General features: G+C 34.2%; 3 protein-coding genes across 5 annotated transcripts; 2 read left to right on the top strand and 1 right to left on the bottom strand.

The window, feature by feature from the left end:
- The first annotated feature begins 2,110 nt into the window (after nt 1-2,110).
- LOC147532919 (Heavy metal transport/detoxification superfamily protein) lies at nt 2,111-4,242 on the top strand. The gene is made up of 5 exons (XM_086649421.1): nt 2,111-2,623; nt 2,731-2,956; nt 3,146-3,318; nt 3,420-3,510; nt 3,590-4,242. The coding sequence occupies exons 1-5, from the start codon at nt 2,603-2,605 to the stop codon at nt 4,099-4,101; spliced, it is 1,023 nt and encodes a 340-aa protein (XP_086505547.1). The 5' UTR covers nt 2,111-2,602; the 3' UTR covers nt 4,102-4,242.
- A 6,167-nt stretch (nt 4,243-10,409) lies between these two features.
- LOC147532918 (1-acyl-sn-glycerol-3-phosphate acyltransferase BAT2, chloroplastic-like) lies at nt 10,410-13,760 on the bottom strand. 3 transcript variants are annotated; one of them, XM_086647952.1, is made up of 7 exons: nt 13,630-13,760; nt 13,398-13,482; nt 12,185-12,425; nt 11,845-12,039; nt 11,352-11,758; nt 11,139-11,240; nt 10,410-10,914 (listed from the first exon to the last, which is right to left on the bottom strand). In XM_086647952.1, exons 3-7 carry the CDS (start codon nt 12,285-12,287, stop codon nt 10,699-10,701), a joined length of 1,023 nt encoding a protein of 340 aa, XP_086504078.1. In that variant the 5' UTR covers nt 12,288-12,425; nt 13,398-13,482; nt 13,630-13,760; the 3' UTR covers nt 10,410-10,698. The 3 variants fall into 3 exon arrangements, with proteins under 3 accessions (XP_086504078.1, XP_086504076.1, XP_086504077.1); XM_086647950.1 differs by having other exon boundaries at nt 13,612-13,754; XM_086647951.1 differs by lacking the exon at nt 13,630-13,760 and adding an exon at nt 13,577-13,616.
- A 3,180-nt stretch (nt 13,761-16,940) lies between these two features.
- Nucleotides 16,941-17,954, top strand: LOC147532917 (Heavy metal transport/detoxification superfamily protein). The gene is made up of 2 exons (XM_086648338.1): nt 16,941-17,148; nt 17,515-17,954. Exons 1-2 carry the CDS (start codon nt 17,025-17,027, stop codon nt 17,790-17,792), a joined length of 402 nt encoding a protein of 133 aa, XP_086504464.1. The 5' UTR covers nt 16,941-17,024; the 3' UTR covers nt 17,793-17,954.
- Nucleotides 17,955-18,482: the final 528 nt, after the last annotated feature.

The raw sequence follows: 18,482 nt of genomic DNA, 5'->3' as shown, positions 1-18,482 counted from the left end.
TTTATCATTATTGATAAGGGTACTCATGTAATTGTAATCACTTTACTTCTTCTATAAATACTACACATACCCTACATTGAGGGTATCTTGACTTCACAAATCACAATAAGCCTATCCATTGTAGGAACAACCTCATGAATGATAGTCCAAGGGAGCATCTGTTGGGGGAAATGAATTACCTTGTGCCAAATCTATTTGGAGATCTTTATTTGTAACACTCACTTGTGAATCATAATAACAAGAAAAATGTCAATTTAGGAAACCATCAATCTCAAGTCACTCAATTTATAAAAATTTGTTGGGTGGACTTGAGTCTCTCTTACCCCAAAAGCTAGCTCAAGAGGTAAGGCTCCTCCCACACTTATTAACGCGTTCACTGCCCCTTCTACAACCAATGTGAGATTAACCTAACAAAATTTAATTAGTAGCAAACACTATGTTTGAATTGATCAAGAGATATGATATATATCTAGGGTTCTTTTTAGCTCCTACATCCACAAATGTCCAACACTCATATGTGTAGTGGGATATATCATCTCCAGTGTACTTTGCCTCCCTCAGTAGTATTTGCAGGAAAATATTCTCTTTTACCATTATGAGACCAGGGGAACTTATATCTTGAATTGACAGGTTTTGTAAGATTTTTATTTTTATTTCAGATTTTTAGTAATTTGGGTAGTTCATCCTCTGTTAGACCATCAGGAACTCATGTTAGAACACTTGAGCTACTACCAGCCGGTTAAGTAATGAAGAGATTTATGCAAGTTATATACGCCATTGGAACACATGAGCTTCTGTCCATTGCTTTATCTATTTATCACATTTTTCGTATTTGTAATTGAACAATAATGAAATAGTAAAAAAAAAACGTAAAGATTTGTCACAAATATGTGCGGTTGCATGTGAGATTTCTTGAACATCAAAGTAAGAGTTTTTTCATTTTTGAAACATGAAGTACTAAGGTTGGAGTATAGTCACAATCAAAGTTTGTTTAACATATGCATCAGACATCGAAAAGAAATAGAAACAATGTCCTACCAAACTTAGAAAATGAAGATAAGAATGATGATAAGATAGCTAAGATGGAAATGAATGAACGGGTTTACATTTTTAAAGAGTAATTGAGAGAGAAAAAGATTAGTGTTTGTGTGAGGAAAGTTTTGTTTTCTTACCCATCAAAGGGCCAAACAAAGATAATTTGGGGAAAATGCTTTCTTACTCAAGGCCACCAACTTCAAAGCCATCAACAAACACCAACCCACGTGAAAGCTTTCTTAAATCTCTGAATCTAATCAAACAAAAGACTATAAAACTTTCACCTCCCCACGTTTCATCCATTTCCATCCCAAGAAAAAAGTACTACAAAACTTCAAAAAATTAAACTATATGCCTTTAGACGTGGATCTAATAGCGTATTGGTATTTGTAATGGTAATAACCTTTCTCTATCAGCTATCAGGTCGGTTCCGATTCAGATATCTAACTACCTCTTAACTAATAACCAACTAACTATTCTAATTCAAATTATTGGTTTACTAGTGAGATCGACGAATATTCCTTTATTAACAAAAGATACTACTGCTCTCATAACTAAGATAACAAGATTAGGTCGTCTCCTTTGAATAGTGAGTTGGGCGTCCACGAACAATAAGAACTAGGTGCGTATGTGATAAGCGGCACAATAACTTAACATCTTCCGCATCACCTAACAAAATAAAATACATATTAGATTTGAACGAATATAAACATAAATGGAATGTATTTGAGTAGTCCTAGATAAACAAAATATTTGTGATTTCGTAACAGAGAACATAACATCTAGATCCTCTCCTTAACGACTAATCGGTTTTAAGTTGGAACTTTGCATTCCCTTGGATTCTAACTAAAATGTATTAGATCTAGAATAACAAATTAGTGGTTATTAATATTCCTGAGTGCTAACCAGATAACCTGACACCCTTCTACACTGAAACCAGAATATTGTTTAGACTTTAGTGAGCCCACCTTTTAGTGGTCCTAAATTATCTATCTTTACTTCTCTTACTTCTAAACTTTGATTCTTGTAATCCAATCTAAAGGCTATAAATCATCAATCAAGTTGATCAAATGTTGATTCATTGAGTCACAATATTACTAGTGTTACACACTAAAATCTCCTCTCACCATTTATTTCACCAACCCATCTCTCTCTTGTCTCTATAAGTTTGCCTACCCAATCCATGAATTCTCTCCCCCATTCTCTTTCCCTCTCTCTCTCTCTTATAAAATTCTTGGAGATAGAAAACAAAGTCACAAAAAGAAAGATTTAAGTAAGAAAGAACCTCTTTCTCTCTCTCTCTCTCTCTAATACAACTAGTGGCATTGCATGTGCTTAGGAATAACAGAGGTACTTTATATTTGTAATTAACAACCCAACTCATCAATCACTATTCTCATCACTTATTTCTATAAAACCCACTTCTTTCTTTCTTCATTATCCCTCTTATTTCTCTCTCTAGCTCTTGTTCTCTCTCTCTCTCTCTCTCTCTCTCTAGATCTTCTATTTGTTCTAGAGAACTACTAGCTTAGTTAAGGTTAGCTCATCATTTGATTAATAAGGTACAATGGGTGAAGAAGTTAAACAGGTAATTAGTTGAACTTAAATTGAAATTTGATAACATTTGTTTCTAAATTTTGTGATTTTGTTAACTTGGGTAGTTTTAATTTTTGTGGGTTTTGTTGAATTGAACAGGAAGAACCAAAGGCAGAACCTCAAGCAGAAACTAAACCAGAGGAGAAGAAAGAAGAAGAGAAACCAGCTGAAGAAGAGAAGCCAGCTGAGGAAAAGAAAGAAGAAACAGTTGAAGAAAAGAAAGAAGAAGAACCACCAAAACCACCTGCCCCTGTTGTTTTATTTGTTGATTTGCATTGTGTTGGATGTGCAAAAAAGATTGAAAGATCAATCATGAAATGCAGAGGTCCCCTCTCTCTCTCTCGCTCGTTCTTTCAGAACCAGTAAGATTCGAACTGTGGTCTCTGCAATAATCACCTAGCTAGCCAGAATGGGTTTCTGCACTGGAGAGACCAGAGTTCGAATCTTACTGTTTCTAAATTTTATTTATTTATTTATGACGTTGGGTCTCTAAAATCATTTTGATTATTAACAGGAGTTGAAGGAGTGATGATAGATATGACAACAAATCAAATAACAGTGAAAGGAGTAGTAGACCCTCAAGCACTTTGTGTCAAAATACAAAAGAAAACTAAAAGAAGAGCTAAAATTATCTCACCATTACCTGCATCAGAAGGAGAACCAATTCCTCAAGTTGTCCCTTCACAGGTCCTTAAACCAAAATTCTAGTAACTTACTTAATTATTAATTAATTAAGACCTTAATTGAACTTTTTGGTAAATAAAATTTATGAGGTTTTAAATTTTCAGGTAAGTGGATTGGTCACTGTAGAATTAAATGTGAACATGCATTGTGAAGCTTGTGCTCTTCAACTCAAGAAAAAGATACTCAAAATGAGAGGTATTTTACACATTTCCCTTAATATGGTATATTGATTATGTACCCTTATTGTTTACTAAGAAAATTTATACTTTTATAGGGGTTCAAACGGCGGAGACGGAATTAAGTTCGGGGAAAGTTACCGTAACGGGCACAATGGACGCTGAACGACTTGTCGAGTATGTATATAGACGAACCAAAAAACAAGCACGTATTGTTCCACAACCCGAACCTGAGCCAGTAAAAGAAGAAGAGAAAATAGAAGAAGAGAAGAAAGAAGAAGGAGAAAAACCGGCGGAAGAAGCGGCGAATGCTGAAGAGAAGAAAGAAGAAGAAGGTGAAAAGAAAGAAGAAGAAAAGGCCCAAGGAGATGGAGAAAAGAAAGAAGAAAATAATGAGAATGGTGAAAATAAAGAGAACAATGAAGAAAAAAATGGTGAAAATAATGAAGAAACAAGTAAAGAAGTTGAATATCATGAAGTACTTCAAAATGAAGAAACAATGAGGAAAATGATGTATTACCAAATGTATCCTCCTCTTTATGTGATTGAAAGGATCCCACCACCTCAACTATTTAGTGATGAAAATCCAAATGCATGTTGTATTTCATGATATTATAATTATTTAAAAAAAACAAAAATATTGGAATTAGTATATATTATATAGTTTTAATTAAATAGAGGGTAAGAGAATGTACTATGAATGGAATAGAATTTCCATTGAAATTAAATAATAACTACATGATTCCAATGAGATATTAATTCATTGTCATTTTTTGTAATTTTTATTTATATATTTTTGTTGTCTAGTTTTGATAAATTTGTAATATTGTATGGTTAACTATCACTTTCTCTCACATGGTTTTTGTTGTTTTTTAGTGTTTAAAAACTTTTTTTTCTAAAATAGAAAAGAGATACCTATCATTTAGTTAACTTCAGATTCAACTTGGTAGTTAGTTTATTTATAGAAATTTATATTGTTTTGAAGCCCATTGAGTTTTTCAACCTTTTGTGAAACTTGCTACTATATGTTAAATATAGAATCTCTTTAGATAATGTTGACGTATGTTGTAAAATTCTGGAGGTTAATCTGTTTGATTCCTAGAGGAGGTGGAATCCGTGATTTTTTTTTGTATCATCAGTGTGTCTCGAACCCTTGACCTCCAAGGTGGAAGGCTAAACCTAAACCTCTTACCGCTCCAACCAATGATAGTTGGTTGCAGGGCCGTGCCTGAGAATTTCGGGGCCCCGTGCAAAATTTAATTGTAGGCCTTTCGAACAAAAAAAAAATACAAACAAAAATCGAACAAAATGCAAGATAATTTACTATTAGATAGATGAATCCAAACGTATTTTGAAGAAAATAGTCGCCGAAAAAATAATCTATCTTTTGATATCAATTTTATAAGAGATTTAGTCTAAAAATCCACTATCACATGTGATTTGGAAACGAATATTTTTCGATCTTAAATTATACTTATAACTACATTTAATATAATGAAATTCTAAATTTTCATAGAATGTTGGATCTTATTACACTGTTGGAATTTATTAAAAAAAATTAAGATTTCTTAAACTCACATTATATAATACAATGAAAAAGGTGTAGCTGAGCAAAACTAAAGGTTGATTTATGATTGATGGCCATGGGACTCGAACACACATCCTTTGAGTGACAACTCATGGCGCCTACCAGCTGAGCTGGTATACGATTTGTGTGTGAACATAGTCTTCATCTCTAATGTAGCAACTTTACTTAAGCTTTTTTTTAGCAAGTAGGCCCCTTGGTGGTGGGGGGGCCCAGTGCGAGCGCCCTGCCCGCACCCCCCACCACACGGCCCTGGTTGGTTGGATCCACAGTTATTGAATTTGAGTTATTAAAGGTATAAATAATAGTAAGTTTGTCAGCTTTAAGCTCTATGTTGTTGGGCTTTGGCCCCTTTAATTATTGGTTTAACTTAGACGGTTATCGTGCTTACCACATCTTGATGATGTATCAATACCAGTTAATGACTAACGTAGATTGTAATCGACTTCTCAAAAAAATTAAGAATCTGTTTCCTAAGTGGTAAAATAGAGAACTCGATCCATTTGAGTGTCACGTTAGAGATGGTTTTGTAACCCAAATATTAAAATTCTTATGTGATACTCTAGGTTATAGAAGACGAATGCTAAACATGTTTTCTGCTCGAGAAAACTATTTACATGGTAACACTTCATATTTTTTAGCCAAATTGTTCGGGAGCACCTTTGTTTTCTTTTAGTTGTTGCCGAGCAATTTAATATATATTTTTTCAAATCACTAATTTGAGTCACGCACAAAAAAAAAAGTGCTTTTGAGCAATTAGACTAAAAAAACTCGAGTAAATTTGGTTAAAAATACGATTTTGTATAGTAGAATCTTCAAGTCGGGCTAATATCCGCTACTGAAGTCGTGCATCCCTCCTCTTATCCGAAGTTTTGAGATCTTGTAATTCTGATTAGTTTGTCTTTACGAATTGCAAGTTGTATCTTCTAAGTCCACTTCTTGAGTTTTTGCCACTAAAACAAACATCAGGTTAACAAATGTATGCTTTTGTTCCTGGCAAAGCCTCTTCGTGTGATTGTCCAAAAAGCCTCAATATTTATTAAGCTTGAATTCATGTAGTATATATTTGCGAAGATTTTCTAAACAAGGTGAGGCTACAACATCCTACACCTTATTGAATGCATATGAGCCACTCGATCGAGCTTGCAGCTCCCACTTTAACTCACACTACTACTCTAAGCAAATCACCATTATCAAAACCGATCAAGAACACTATATCCATAGAATAAAAATGGTTATGGGTTTATGAGAGATGTCAAATAAATGTGATAGCAGCCGCGATGCTATATCCCACATAGCTCCCGGCCGACTAATGTGTCGAGCATAGATCTAGAGAGAGAACCACACATGAGCGGGACGAAATTCAGCAGGGAGACGCGCCGGACATAGTGTAATTTTCCATGTGATAAATACATGTAAATTTTTATCTATATGATAATGCAGCCTTCATGAATTTTCCAGGTACAAAGATGTCAACTTCCCATCAACTTAAAGCCAATGAACAAGGACAAATTTTGACCATACGATTCAACTTACTTTCTCTTTGATTCTATAATTAATAAGTGGGACTCATCTTTCCCTCGTTTCTGTTGAGTGGGTGTCACGTGGCAGAGGATTTATGGTATAAAGATACGCTGCGATACTCTGGAAAATGATAAAGTCGAGGTATTTCCACGTGGATGGGACCCTGTATTTTTGGCTTTTAGTGATTAAAGCTGAGTCAGCAAAAGGTACTTGTAGGTCCCGTTTGCTAACGTGGCTGTAACGTAAGGTTGTCTTTAACTTTAATTAGGCTGCCCAAGAAAGATAGGCTAACCAATTCCAAATTCACTCCCCATTATCAATATTTTAATTTTCTCCCTCTTATATATAAACCACATTTTAAATGGATAATGAGATAATCTATTGTCACTAATCACATACTAAACTAGTGACCAAATGACGCGACTAATGATTTTCTTGTTGAAATTAATTAGAATTTATCCTAGACACTGACGTCTTTATTACGTGATTTATCAACTCTTATTTGAACTTACGGTTGGTTTGATCCAGAAGATACAAATCGGAAATCACGTGCAACTGAAACAGGAACATGTTTAAAACCCCCCCTTATATCTTGTGAAAACATAAAAGCGAACTAATTATTGTGAGATATTAGATTAGAAACAAAACCTGGTTTAATTCAAATTTCAAATTAATAAAAACAAACATAACTTAAACTGTTTAAAGAAAAAAAAAAAAAAAAGACATTACCACTTTCCGCTGGAAGATTCAAACTTACACTCCCAAATTGTGGCTTTTGTTTATAAAGTAATGTAAAAATAAAAACTTTCGGTACTTAGAAGCTAACTCCATAGTTTCTCTTTTCTAGGGTTAGATCGTGCATGACCTAGTTACTAGGATCTAGGTTGGATGAAAATTCAATCTAGACCAATGGTTATAACTTATAAGGAGGCAAACTTTAATCTCATTGAAAAGATGATAAGAGGATAAAAGAAAGAAACGAAATTGGAGAAGAGGAATAATTAAGAAATAGAAAGGAAAGGGTACTAAACAAAGGGTTGTTAGATGATCAGTCCATAAAAGCAACTACTAATCTACAGCTAGTTAAAGAATAAAGAGATGACCAATACATATAGAGTCCACAAACCGATACGAAGTTGGTATAGTCAAATTTTCAACACATTAGTCGCTTCTAACTCAACCTGATGTCACTCGGACATGGAGTTAGATGGATGCGTCTATAAAAGATACATAGTCTATACATGTAACAGTTCTCCCGTAGCTTATGCTACCCTAAAATTCGAATAATTTAAAAAGGCCGCGGTTTTGGGAAAAAAAAATCTCCCGAGAATAAAGATTTTAGTCAATAAATATTGACTCGAGAGCGTATTTCTTTTTAGTATAAAAATTGACTTGATCAAACATTACCCTCTAATCTTCATCTTCTTACTCCGTATCTCTCTTTCTCTCTCTTCTCTCTCTCCATAGTTCTCTCCTATTGCTCTCTCTCCCACTGTCTCACACCATCTATCTCTTGTTCTCATATTCTTTCGCTCTTCTTCTCTTAGTCTCTCTCTCTCGATTCCTCATTGTACTATCTCTTTTTATCTCTCTCTATTGCTCTGACTATCTATGATCAAGTCTCTTGATCTCTCATTGTTTCTCTCTCAATCTCTCATTGTTTCTCAATCGATCTCTCATATTTTCTCTTTCTCTCTCTCACACAAACACAGCTTCGACAAAGAGAAGTATCTACAACGAGAGAAATAATGAGAGTGATCTCCAATGAAAGAGAGCGAGCGAGAGACAGAGAGAGAGAGAGAGAGAGAGAGAGAGAGAGAGAGAGAGAGAGGTACCAGTGAGTTAGAGAGGAACGCAAAAAGGTGGCAATGGTGGTCGGCATGGTGGTGGTGGGAAGTTGTGGTGAAGGTGATAAAGAGGATGAAGATTATGGGGAAATGTTGAATCAAGTGAGTTTTTGGACTAAAATAAAAATAATATATTCCCCCCGAGAATCTATTATATAAAATAGAATGAAGAGTGCTGACTGGGACAAAGTTTTGGACAAACCAAAGACAAACCCAGAGATAAATCCAGCCGTTCGTTATCCCGTGCTAAATCTCCACCGTCTATGTATTTTAAGATTAACAAAGAAAAGCATACAAATCGTTGGATTCAATACATATCAACGGTTGGTTCATTATGTCTATTTTATTTTATTTTCAGCAATAATATAGCATTTAATTTCTTCCAATTAATATAGCAACATGCACTCTTTGCCTCTTAGCATAACAACGGTTTCTTGCTTTGGTCCAATTAAGTGAGATTCAATATGCATTTTAAGATTAACAACAGTTCAATTTTAATTTATGACCATTTAATTTTAATTTCAGCAATAATGTATCAATTAATTTCTTCGAATTAATATGGCAATGAGCAGTCTTAGGCTCTTAGCATAACAATCTGTCCCTTACTCCTTTCTCATCCATGCTGAATTCTTGAGAAACCTATATCTCAACGCTGAATTTCTGGTTTCTCAACGGCCATATATTCTCGATTCCCAATCATAATCAACAATTTCATCTCCCTCACTAAAAATTGCGTTGAAAAGGTCGGAACACTTTTGCTTAATTATTTTTTTTGATGATTTCATTTTGTTTTCTCATTTGCCTCATCATTTTTTTTGCTTCATTGTTCAGGTGTTTAGAACACATTTTGATAGTTCAGGAGTTCAATATTTCATCAAAAGGTTAGTATTTTCTTTACTTTTTGGTTGATTGATTTATGTGAATATTTGATGTTGTCATATCTATGTTTGATGAAATGTCTAATAGAAATCACTTTCTATTAGTCAGGTTTGAATACGAAATCTATTATGAAAAAAAAATAGTTAGTTCATATCAAGAGTCACTAAAAAAAAAAAATTTATTTGGGAAGCCAATGAATTTTTTTTTTTGTTTGGGTAAATTCGATTTGTTTGTGTACACAATTTTTTTTTGAAGATTTAAATTTTCAAATATTTAGTATGGTTCGTCTCTGATAAAAAGAGATCTAATAGATGTGATAGCAGGAGGTTTATTTCTGCAAATTTAGAGTCATTTATTTTCATAACGAGTAGCCAACTACTTTATGACGTATGAAATACTCAATATAATAGACCGTGCCGGAAGCACGGGTTATACCTAGTATACGAAAAAACATGAATTCCCTAGATTATTCTTGATTCCCTAGAGATTATTCTTGATTCCCTAGAGAATACTTCATTTTGCATGATTCAAATCAGTGACCCGAGAATCCAATAAAAATGAAAGCTCACTATTTGCTGCACTGATTTTTACCTTTTAGGAAACATGTCAATGTAAAAAGAGTGTAGCAATGCTTTTAAAGATAGCTAAAGGTATCCTTATCTCTCTAATAAATTTTAGTTCTTAGAAATGAAAGGAGATGGGCCCTCGAATATCGATCTGGTTACCTAAAGATGATTATAACTTTCTTTGGTAGGGCAAATCAATTATATGAATTACATGACAGAAATAAATGCAGAAATTGGACAAGATCTTCGTAAATGATCCCCGTCATTTCTTGTCAAGTTTGTCCGGACAAAAACAGAATAGACAAAAGTCCAATGTAGTATTATTTTTTCTCATTTCTGAATTTAACTCATTTGAATCTTAACCGCTCGACTCGAATGAAACTAAAGTCAGAAAAAAAAATACTGAAATCTGACTTGAGTCAACTTAGACCTTGAATTAGCTTTCAGATCTGACTTGGGAGAAAAAAAAACACTACCTACAATCTCTGGGCCAAAGTGAAACCTAAATTATTACATATGTAGTTAGGTTTCCTTTCATTTCATTTTCAAAGACCGGTATCAAGACAAGTTTCAAAATACTCCCAGAGGCGAATTCAACTATATGCAATTAGCACAAGTATACAACTTTTCAGAATGAACCCAAATTTTAGATTTCTATTCTAGTTTTCCTTTTCATCCCTCTTTATTAAAATCCATGTTTCCCGATTGAGAAGGATCATATACTAAACTATGTAACCAAGTAAAGAGAGGATCGGATATGAGAAGAATAAACCATATTTTACTATGATAGACATGATGAATTCTTCTTACCCACGGAGATTCAGACCATCTGCAATAGCGTTCCTTGCTTTGTCGCATAATACATCTGCACTGTTTCCTTCAATAGGCTTGTGAATAATAACCTTCACTGATCCAGAATTTAGCGATGTCTCCTTTCCCACTGGCATAAGCTTCCCGGTTGCAACCAGAGTAATGGGTACAACTGGAACTCCAGTTTTTGCTGCCACACTAAACGCACCTTTCTACAAGTTGAGAAAAATAAAGCAAGTTCTATTTCAAACAAGGAAAAAAAGGGAAAATATGATGAAAATCTAACAATTCATATGCAGATAGTTTTCTCCAAGAAAAAATATGACTAAAGATTGTTAAGAAAAGTCTAGCATCGACCAAGCTTTGTCTATGAACCAATCCACTTATAGTTGATTGATCCTTAGTCGGACGCTAAGAAAATTAATGAACATCTCACCTTGAAAGCACCAAGAGTTCCATCTTTACTCCTAGTTCCCTCTGGAAAGAAAAAGACAGATGCACCCTTTCTCACTAAATCCATACATCGCTTAAGACATTCCTGCATATAATTAAATATAGAAACTCGGTCGTGAAAACGAGTTCGTTAGTTATACATTGAAAGAAATGAGCATAAATATCGTTTAAGTGCCAAAGAGGAAAAGATCGATACCAACTGGCTTCTGCTGTCCATGCGCTTCAATGGGATTGTACCCAAAAGATACATGGCCCACCCGATAATTGGATAGACGAAAATTGCGGTCTTACTGATGAACTTAAAGCTTCTCCCAAGCATAAGAAGAGTATAGATATCTAAGAAACTTTGGTGGTTGGAAACATATACAGCAGGTGTATTGGCTGCAGGTAAATTTTCCAATCCCTCGAATTGAACATTAAAAAATGGAGAAACTGTTAACGTTGCCCATGTCTTGGCTATAAGATGATGTGCTTTCATTCGGTATCGATCAAAGATTAGAACAAAAGGATGAGCTACCAACATACACACGAACAGAAAGACGGCAATGAACAAAGTTACAGCATAGAAACAAATTCCCCTGATTTTGGAACCTAACTGAAACTCTGCCAAATCCAAGAAGGAGAAAGAATCAGTAAGTGAAACAAGAATAAAGCTATATAAGGAATGAGGTTGCAACTTTCATATTTACCAGTTAAGGTATAGGTAGCACCATGGGAGCCTGTTCCAGCAAGTTCAGATCTGACAACAAAATTGTTGGAGGAGCCATGCCTTTTTTGTGAATTAAACTCATAATATGGCCGAGGGGACTCAATTCTATGGTTAAAATGGGCATAGTTCATGCTAGCATTTCTGATTGGAACCCCATAGATATTCCTAGGAAACACTGTAGAAAGAACATAAAGAACAACCAGATTAGTCAGCAGTGTGTAATTTCAGTGAACCAAAAGAAGAAACAAACTTGTAATAGAAGTAACTGGATACGAAGAATAGAGATATAGACAGAGAATAAGGGGGACGATATTGCTTACGGTTAACGAATGCATAGCTTCTTGGTTTTGGTAGAGAACCAATTGACTTGAGTGAAGCACGAGGAAGAGAAGAAGATGGCATGAAACATGATATAACTTCCATGGAAGCACAGTAGCTATGGGTACATAATCACAGGACCAGGAAAACGAAGGCCATGATAGGCGTTTGAAAGAAAAGCTGTGGCGAGTTATCGGACTATCTTCAACATGCCAACCGGAGACTAACGAACTGTCAGAAGATCTGTTTCCGAAAAATGGAGACATTCTATAAATAATCAGTATGCCCATGTTACTGTAATAAATAGAAGTACGTTATTTCCCGACATAAAACACCATATTGAACCAAAAGTACATTAAGACAACCCTAAGAATGACATCATCCATGTAATTTAGATTACAAACTGCATTCTCATCCACGTGCACATATCCTGGAAGTTATAATTCCATATGGCAATGTTATTGAATCAACCGTTTTACTTTTAAGATAATGATATCATTATACCGATCGTGAATCTAAGTTCATTTTTTCCTTGCATGGAAGTTCCTTACGCAAAGCTATGTTATCCAATCTATTTCATTTGAGTTATATAAGAAACTTTATGTGTATTTCGTCGATAACATTGTAATTAGTACGACAACGGTGCTAACACTATATGGGACTATCTATTCATCCACATGTGTATCAAGTTCAAGTGGATCACAATCTATAAAGAGTACATGATAACAGCTTGAACAGTAAAATTTCACAGAGAATTTCCCATGACTACAGAATACAATCTTAATTTCGCCACTTGGGTATTCCTATTTAGTGACAAAATCATCTTAGAAATTATAAATTTCATATAGAACTTTAAGCAAATACTCACAAGGCATCTACCCCAAAACCTCAACAAGTTAGAAACCCTTTAGTTTTTCTCCCATATTTATAAACACAATTTTATAAATGAAGATCTTATTTTAAAATGTGTATGTCTATAGCTTAAAAATGAAACTATCAATTCGGCAAGCATTTAATAAATTCAATAACCCAAGTAAGCTAAAGGTATAGGCACCAGAATTCATCTATAAAAAAATTCTGAATTCACAAACTCAATTGCATGAATCAAATAACCCTAAGAAAGAAACAAATAGATCACTTTGTTATCTGAAAACAATAGTTATGATCAATGAAAATACATAAAAAATCATAGAGAGAAGAAGAAGGTATACTTACAGAAGGTAAAGAAGAGGAGTATGAAGAATGTCAAAATTATGGAATTTGAGATGATTTATCACAAGTCATGTGTTTTTGCTGAACCCTAAAATTCGCGAGGAAAAGAAGCGATAAGTGACGATGAAATCAAGGTAGAAGTGTAGCAGATAGATAGAGAAGATTAGGGCAGTTTTATTTACTTAACCAAGACAAGAGACAGAGAAAATGAAATTACCTCAAAATCTCAAGTTACCTGAGCTTTTGATCTTGCATCGATTTTACGAAGGTGTCACCCACATCGGGATCTTTTTGACTTTTGGGCCGCACATATTTTAGTCTTGGCCGAGATGGGCTTATGTTCTGGCGTCATCGGTGAAACTGGTTAATATTTTGATTTTATCAGTAAATCAATTAAAAATATTTTCGTACTAAATTAATAGAAAATTACTAAGGAAGAGAATAATTCAATATCTTTCATATTTTTAAGTACCGATAGTCTCTGTTATCTTGAACAAATGATTTGTAGTCGAATCTCATAACTGATTTAATATTGGAAAGAAGAATTGTATTCCTTTTGTGTTTTTCTGATTTTTTACTTTAAAATCGTTACACTTCTTGATTCCAAAACTTAGGATGACTTTGAATCTTTGATTGAGAAATCAGATAAACGAAAAAGAAAAAAAAATCGGAGGATTAGAAGAAGTAGATTTTAGTCGAGACGAGATATTACTCTTTCCTTAAGACCACTGACACCCTATATAGTACCACACAGTTACCGGTGTTTGTCTCTCGGGATAGAACGATTAACGTTTCGATTGAATGATATTTCGAATCATAAAGTAGTCTATCATGAAATTATACTAAACACTGTCAGAGTCGTGACTGAGAATTTGAGGGCTCTGGGCGAAATTTGGTTACAGGCCTTTCGTACAAAAATAAATTACAAGCAAAAAATTGAACAAAATATAAGATAATGAAAATCATAGATGATTCACGTGTGTATTTATATAGTATTGTGTTTCTTTTTGTGGAAAAAACATTTAGCTTTCTATTTTTTTTTTTAAAACTCTTCAAAAACATTCACAAAATACACCTAAGATAACAAAAGGTTAAGACAAAGTGTTGTGGAGCAAAAATAAAGATTGATTTAACAATTATATTCTCATCCAAAATAAACTTCAAATTAAAGGGCCCAAGACTCAAACCTGAGTCAGTTGTATGGACACCCATTACCCTTCACAGTGGAGCTATTATTCATTAGATGATAAAGTTGGTATTGTATTATATATAACCGTTAGTTGTGGCCCTTTCACTAGAAATGGGCCCTTGCCCTTTTGAGGTGGGGCCCCAGGGCGGACGCCCTGCCCGTCTCCCCTCAAACACGGCTCTGAACTCAGTCTTGACGCGAATTTACCGGACTTGCTTCTTACGAAACTCCTTGCAAATCCTATCAAATGTTCTTCTTAATTAGACTCTCTAAACTGACCTTTTAATAATGTCTGATGCTCCAAAAAAATGAATTGGAATTTGGAGTCCATTTAGGTCGTATTTATAGGAATCGAATAGATACCTTCATTAAGGACACATCTCTTGGGTTTTAGGAACATCTTTTGAGAAACTGTGATCTTTAACTTAATTTTCAATAGACCTTGGTCGGCTGCAATTTGAGCCATTGTATCTCGCTCGAAATCATGGGATAAACGCTCTCCATTAAATCTGGCCTGAAAGGAGCCCAACAGGAGAGGTCGAAGATGGAGTTTTTGGGATAAACCCACTCCACACCCGACGCGGGTGGAGCGCAAGTCGTTGGATCCTCGTGGATGACAGAAAGCCAGGAGGTTTGTCTAAAAGCAACCACCCTTGAAAGAGTACGTAATAGTAGCTGGCTCAATCAGTTTGTTATAGAAGAGAGATTGTGAGACGACAAAAGTTTGTTGAACTAAAGTAACAGACAATTCTGTTATGGAATCTTATAGAGTTATAGGCACCAGCTTTGAGTTAGCTAAAGGCACCATTTGTAACTTAAGTTTACACTCGAATTACATCATGTGCTCTCTTTTCTCACACGAGCTCTTACCTAAGCCACCAATTCATCGTTTAGTATCATCCAATGTTAAGAGCGGAGTGTCAGATGTTATAGACTCATACGTCTAACACTTGGTTGCCCTCTTCACCACCACCAACAATTTTTTCCTGCTATTGTTTTTTATCTTGTGCTTTCTCTTTAAAGTGTTTCCGCTTGAAATTAGAAAACCTTCTTGAAGGATGCGCCTATAATGTTAGAAAGAGCCAAACACAAAAACAAAGAGACGACAAGAGCGAGATAGGGAGAGAGAGATGAGCAAGAGAAATTTGTCGAAGTTGGTAGTCCCCATGACGATGGTGAAAAGATGGACAAATGAGAAAAAGAGAGACAGGCCCAGAAACAATAAATTTCACTTTTAAGTCCTTCAGTAAAGACTGCATTTAATCAATAAATTCAATTGGGTCAAAATACATTGACTAGTTTTAAAGTCTTCCGTCACTAAACCATGGGCCTAGAAAAGCACCGTAGCTATAAGGAAAAAGACAGAAAAGCCGACATCATGACGTTGGATTAAACCTAATTAACATATTTTCATGTTATCCATTCCTAAAAGGAGAATGACTCCATCACAAATATATCCATTAGATGCACATGCAATGAACTAACTAAAGTTGGATTAGTTTTATTAATAAAAAGAAAGCACCCGACTTCATCTTTTTGACTTCTGTAAATTGACAAGTAACAAAGAAAAATTAGAAGAATAAAAGTAAAGAAGAAGACAAAAGAGATAAACACTTTGGCTTCATAGCCATTTCATCTTATGTTAGTAATATCCATGTAAAAATGGGTTCATCTTTTTACAAAAGAAAAAAGAACGGAAGAAAAATAATAAAAAGATTTATTAGTGACTACGAAAGTAAATCTTCGCTTTGACTTGTAGCATCTTCTACCATTGTTAATTAAATTTATAATCAAAAATAATTTAATATGCAACCAATAGGATTTGGTGAAGATTAAAATCCAGTCGCATCAAACTGAGAACTAAATGGAGCAAAGAACATCGACTGGTTATCTTATTTTATAGTGATTTCGGCGCATTTATATTTATCAATTGCTACATTACTATCTTGATTTAGGACAAACAAGATGTTGAATCTTACGTAATATTGAAGTTCGAGAAAGAAAAAATATTTCAAAAGAATACATAAAAAAAATTAATCTTCACATGGGGAGAGCTCAAAATAAAACTTTAAGCCCCCTTTATCATTTTCAGTGAAGACAAAAAAGAAAAAATCCATCCTAGTCATAATCCATCTCTTTAAACTTAAAAAGGAATTACTTTATTTACTTAATCTTTAATCAATTACTAATAGTCTAACTTTCATGAAAAGTAAAGGATAAGAAAGTAGATAAAAAGAATTCAAATCCAAAATAGAGAAACAAAGAAGAAAAGCAAAAGTTTCATACCCATGTTTCACAAGGAATTTGTGTCGGATCTTTGTGGTCTATATAAACCCCCTCCAAACCCTTAGTTTTCCATCTCATTTCTCATTTTCAAAGAGAGAATACTAATTAAACAGAGATTATCATCCTCGGGAGTTAAGTAGTTCGGTTAGTCAATAATGACGGAAATGCAAATTGTTCCCGCTTACAAGAACGTCGAAGCACAATATGTCGAAATGATGGTGCCCTTATACTCCTATGGCTGTGAGAGGAAAATAAAAAAAGCATTGTCGAATATTCGAGGTACTTCACTAACAGATTCAAATCAAACTACTTCTAGCCACGGTTTCTACTCCAAAAATGTTCTTAGATGTCAAAAAGCACACAAGATAAAACTATTTTTAGCCCCAACTTTTTTTTATTCTAAAGACTTTCTTGAATGTCACAAACTCATACTTCGGTTTTTAACAACGATTTGATGTCATTGTAATCGCTTTTTCTCACGTCACAATTTAAATGTCTGTGGACGCACCATTAAATTTACCATTAAATTTCTTTGTGACATAAGGATTTTAAGCACTAGATTGATCATAATCTGAGGTCTTTTACGCGTTTTCATCTTTGCCCTTACCTTTTGTTGTAAATACTAATTTTGTCTATTGTATTCAGGTATATATTCGGTGAAGGTGGATTTTGAACTACAAAAGGTAACGGTGTGGGGAATCTGCAACAAATACGATGTATTAGCGACGATAAAGAGCAAGAGAAAAGTAGCTCGGTTTTGGGATTCGGAGGAACCAAATCAACAACCAGATTTTGATAATGAAGAACAGGAATCGGCTGAACCAGTAGCCATTATTCCAGTATTCAGGAAACCATTCATATCAAAATTGGGTCGATCTTTAAGTTGGAAATTGTTGAAGAAAGTCATAATCAAATCCTACTAAAATTAAATTAGAGAGAGTTCAATCATGTGATGTATCTTATTTATACATCCTGATTTTTTTTCATATTAGTATTTTGGGTAAAATTGTCATAGTAGATTGCCTTGTAAATAAGAGATTTTAATAATTGGTAATATGAATTTGGAGTTACTACTCGATCCTGAACGTTAATCACTCGTTAGACAAATTCAAATCTGAATATCTGATCTGTCCCTTTTAAATGACCTTCCAACACGAACAATCTGAATGTTCGTAAAATTTTCTTACATAGTAATTTGTCTAACTAGAGGGCTAAATTGATGGGTCATATAAAATCCTCATATGAATTTATTTAAGAAACTAGTAAAGTAATAGCAGTTCAAGTTGATAAACCTGTTATGCGATCCTTAAATTTCAAGTAGCACTCTTTTCGAAAATTATAAAGGTATTCATCTATATAAGAGCATCTCCAATGCAAGACTCAAGAAAAACTCAAAAATTTTATGTGTCAAATGTGAAAAATGGATCTAAATGGTCTCATTCCTATTTGGTCATTTAGAGACACTCTATTAGAAAACCTTCTCTAATGCAACACTCAAGAGAAACTCTAAAAACCTATATTTTAGTTTAAAACTAATTGATTTGCTTATGTGACACTTAGAGTTCTTCAAGAGGACACTCCAAATTTAGAGTGTCTTCTTGAGGATCTCTAAA

This window comes from Eschscholzia californica, unplaced genomic scaffold (genome assembly GCF_041429995.1).
Source record: "Eschscholzia californica isolate CP2 unplaced genomic scaffold, dmEscCali1.0.p SCAF_6, whole genome shotgun sequence".
Lineage (NCBI taxonomy): Eukaryota > Viridiplantae > Streptophyta > Magnoliopsida > Ranunculales > Papaveraceae > Eschscholzia > Eschscholzia californica.
The sequence above is the reverse complement of the archived record's forward strand: the minus strand, read 5'-3'. Positions and strand labels throughout refer to the sequence as shown.

Coding starts and splice junctions, on each gene's coding strand:
- LOC147532919 (XM_086649421.1), top strand. CDS start 2,603: ATGGGTGAAGAAGTTAAACAG. Junction 2,957..3,145: donor ATCAATCATGAAATGCAGAG/GTCCCCTCTCTC, acceptor GATTATTAACAG/GAGTTGAAGGAGTGATGATA. Junction 3,319..3,419: donor CTCAAGTTGTCCCTTCACAG/GTCCTTAAACCA, acceptor TTAAATTTTCAG/GTAAGTGGATTGGTCACTGT.
- LOC147532918 (XM_086647952.1), bottom strand. CDS start 12,287: ATGGAAGTTATATCATGTTTCATGCCATCTTCTTCTCTTCCTCGTGCT. Junction 12,040..12,184: donor AAGCTATGCATTCGTTAACC/GTAAGCAATATC, acceptor TTCTTTCTACAG/TGTTTCCTAGGAATATCTAT. Junction 11,241..11,351: donor TGGACAGCAGAAGCCAGTTG/GTATCGATCTTT, acceptor AATTATATGCAG/GAATGTCTTAAGCGATGTAT.
- LOC147532917 (XM_086648338.1), top strand. CDS start 17,025: ATGACGGAAATGCAAATTGTTCCCGCTTACAAGAACGTCGAAGCACAA. Junction 17,149..17,514: donor AGCATTGTCGAATATTCGAG/GTACTTCACTAA, acceptor TATTGTATTCAG/GTATATATTCGGTGAAGGTG.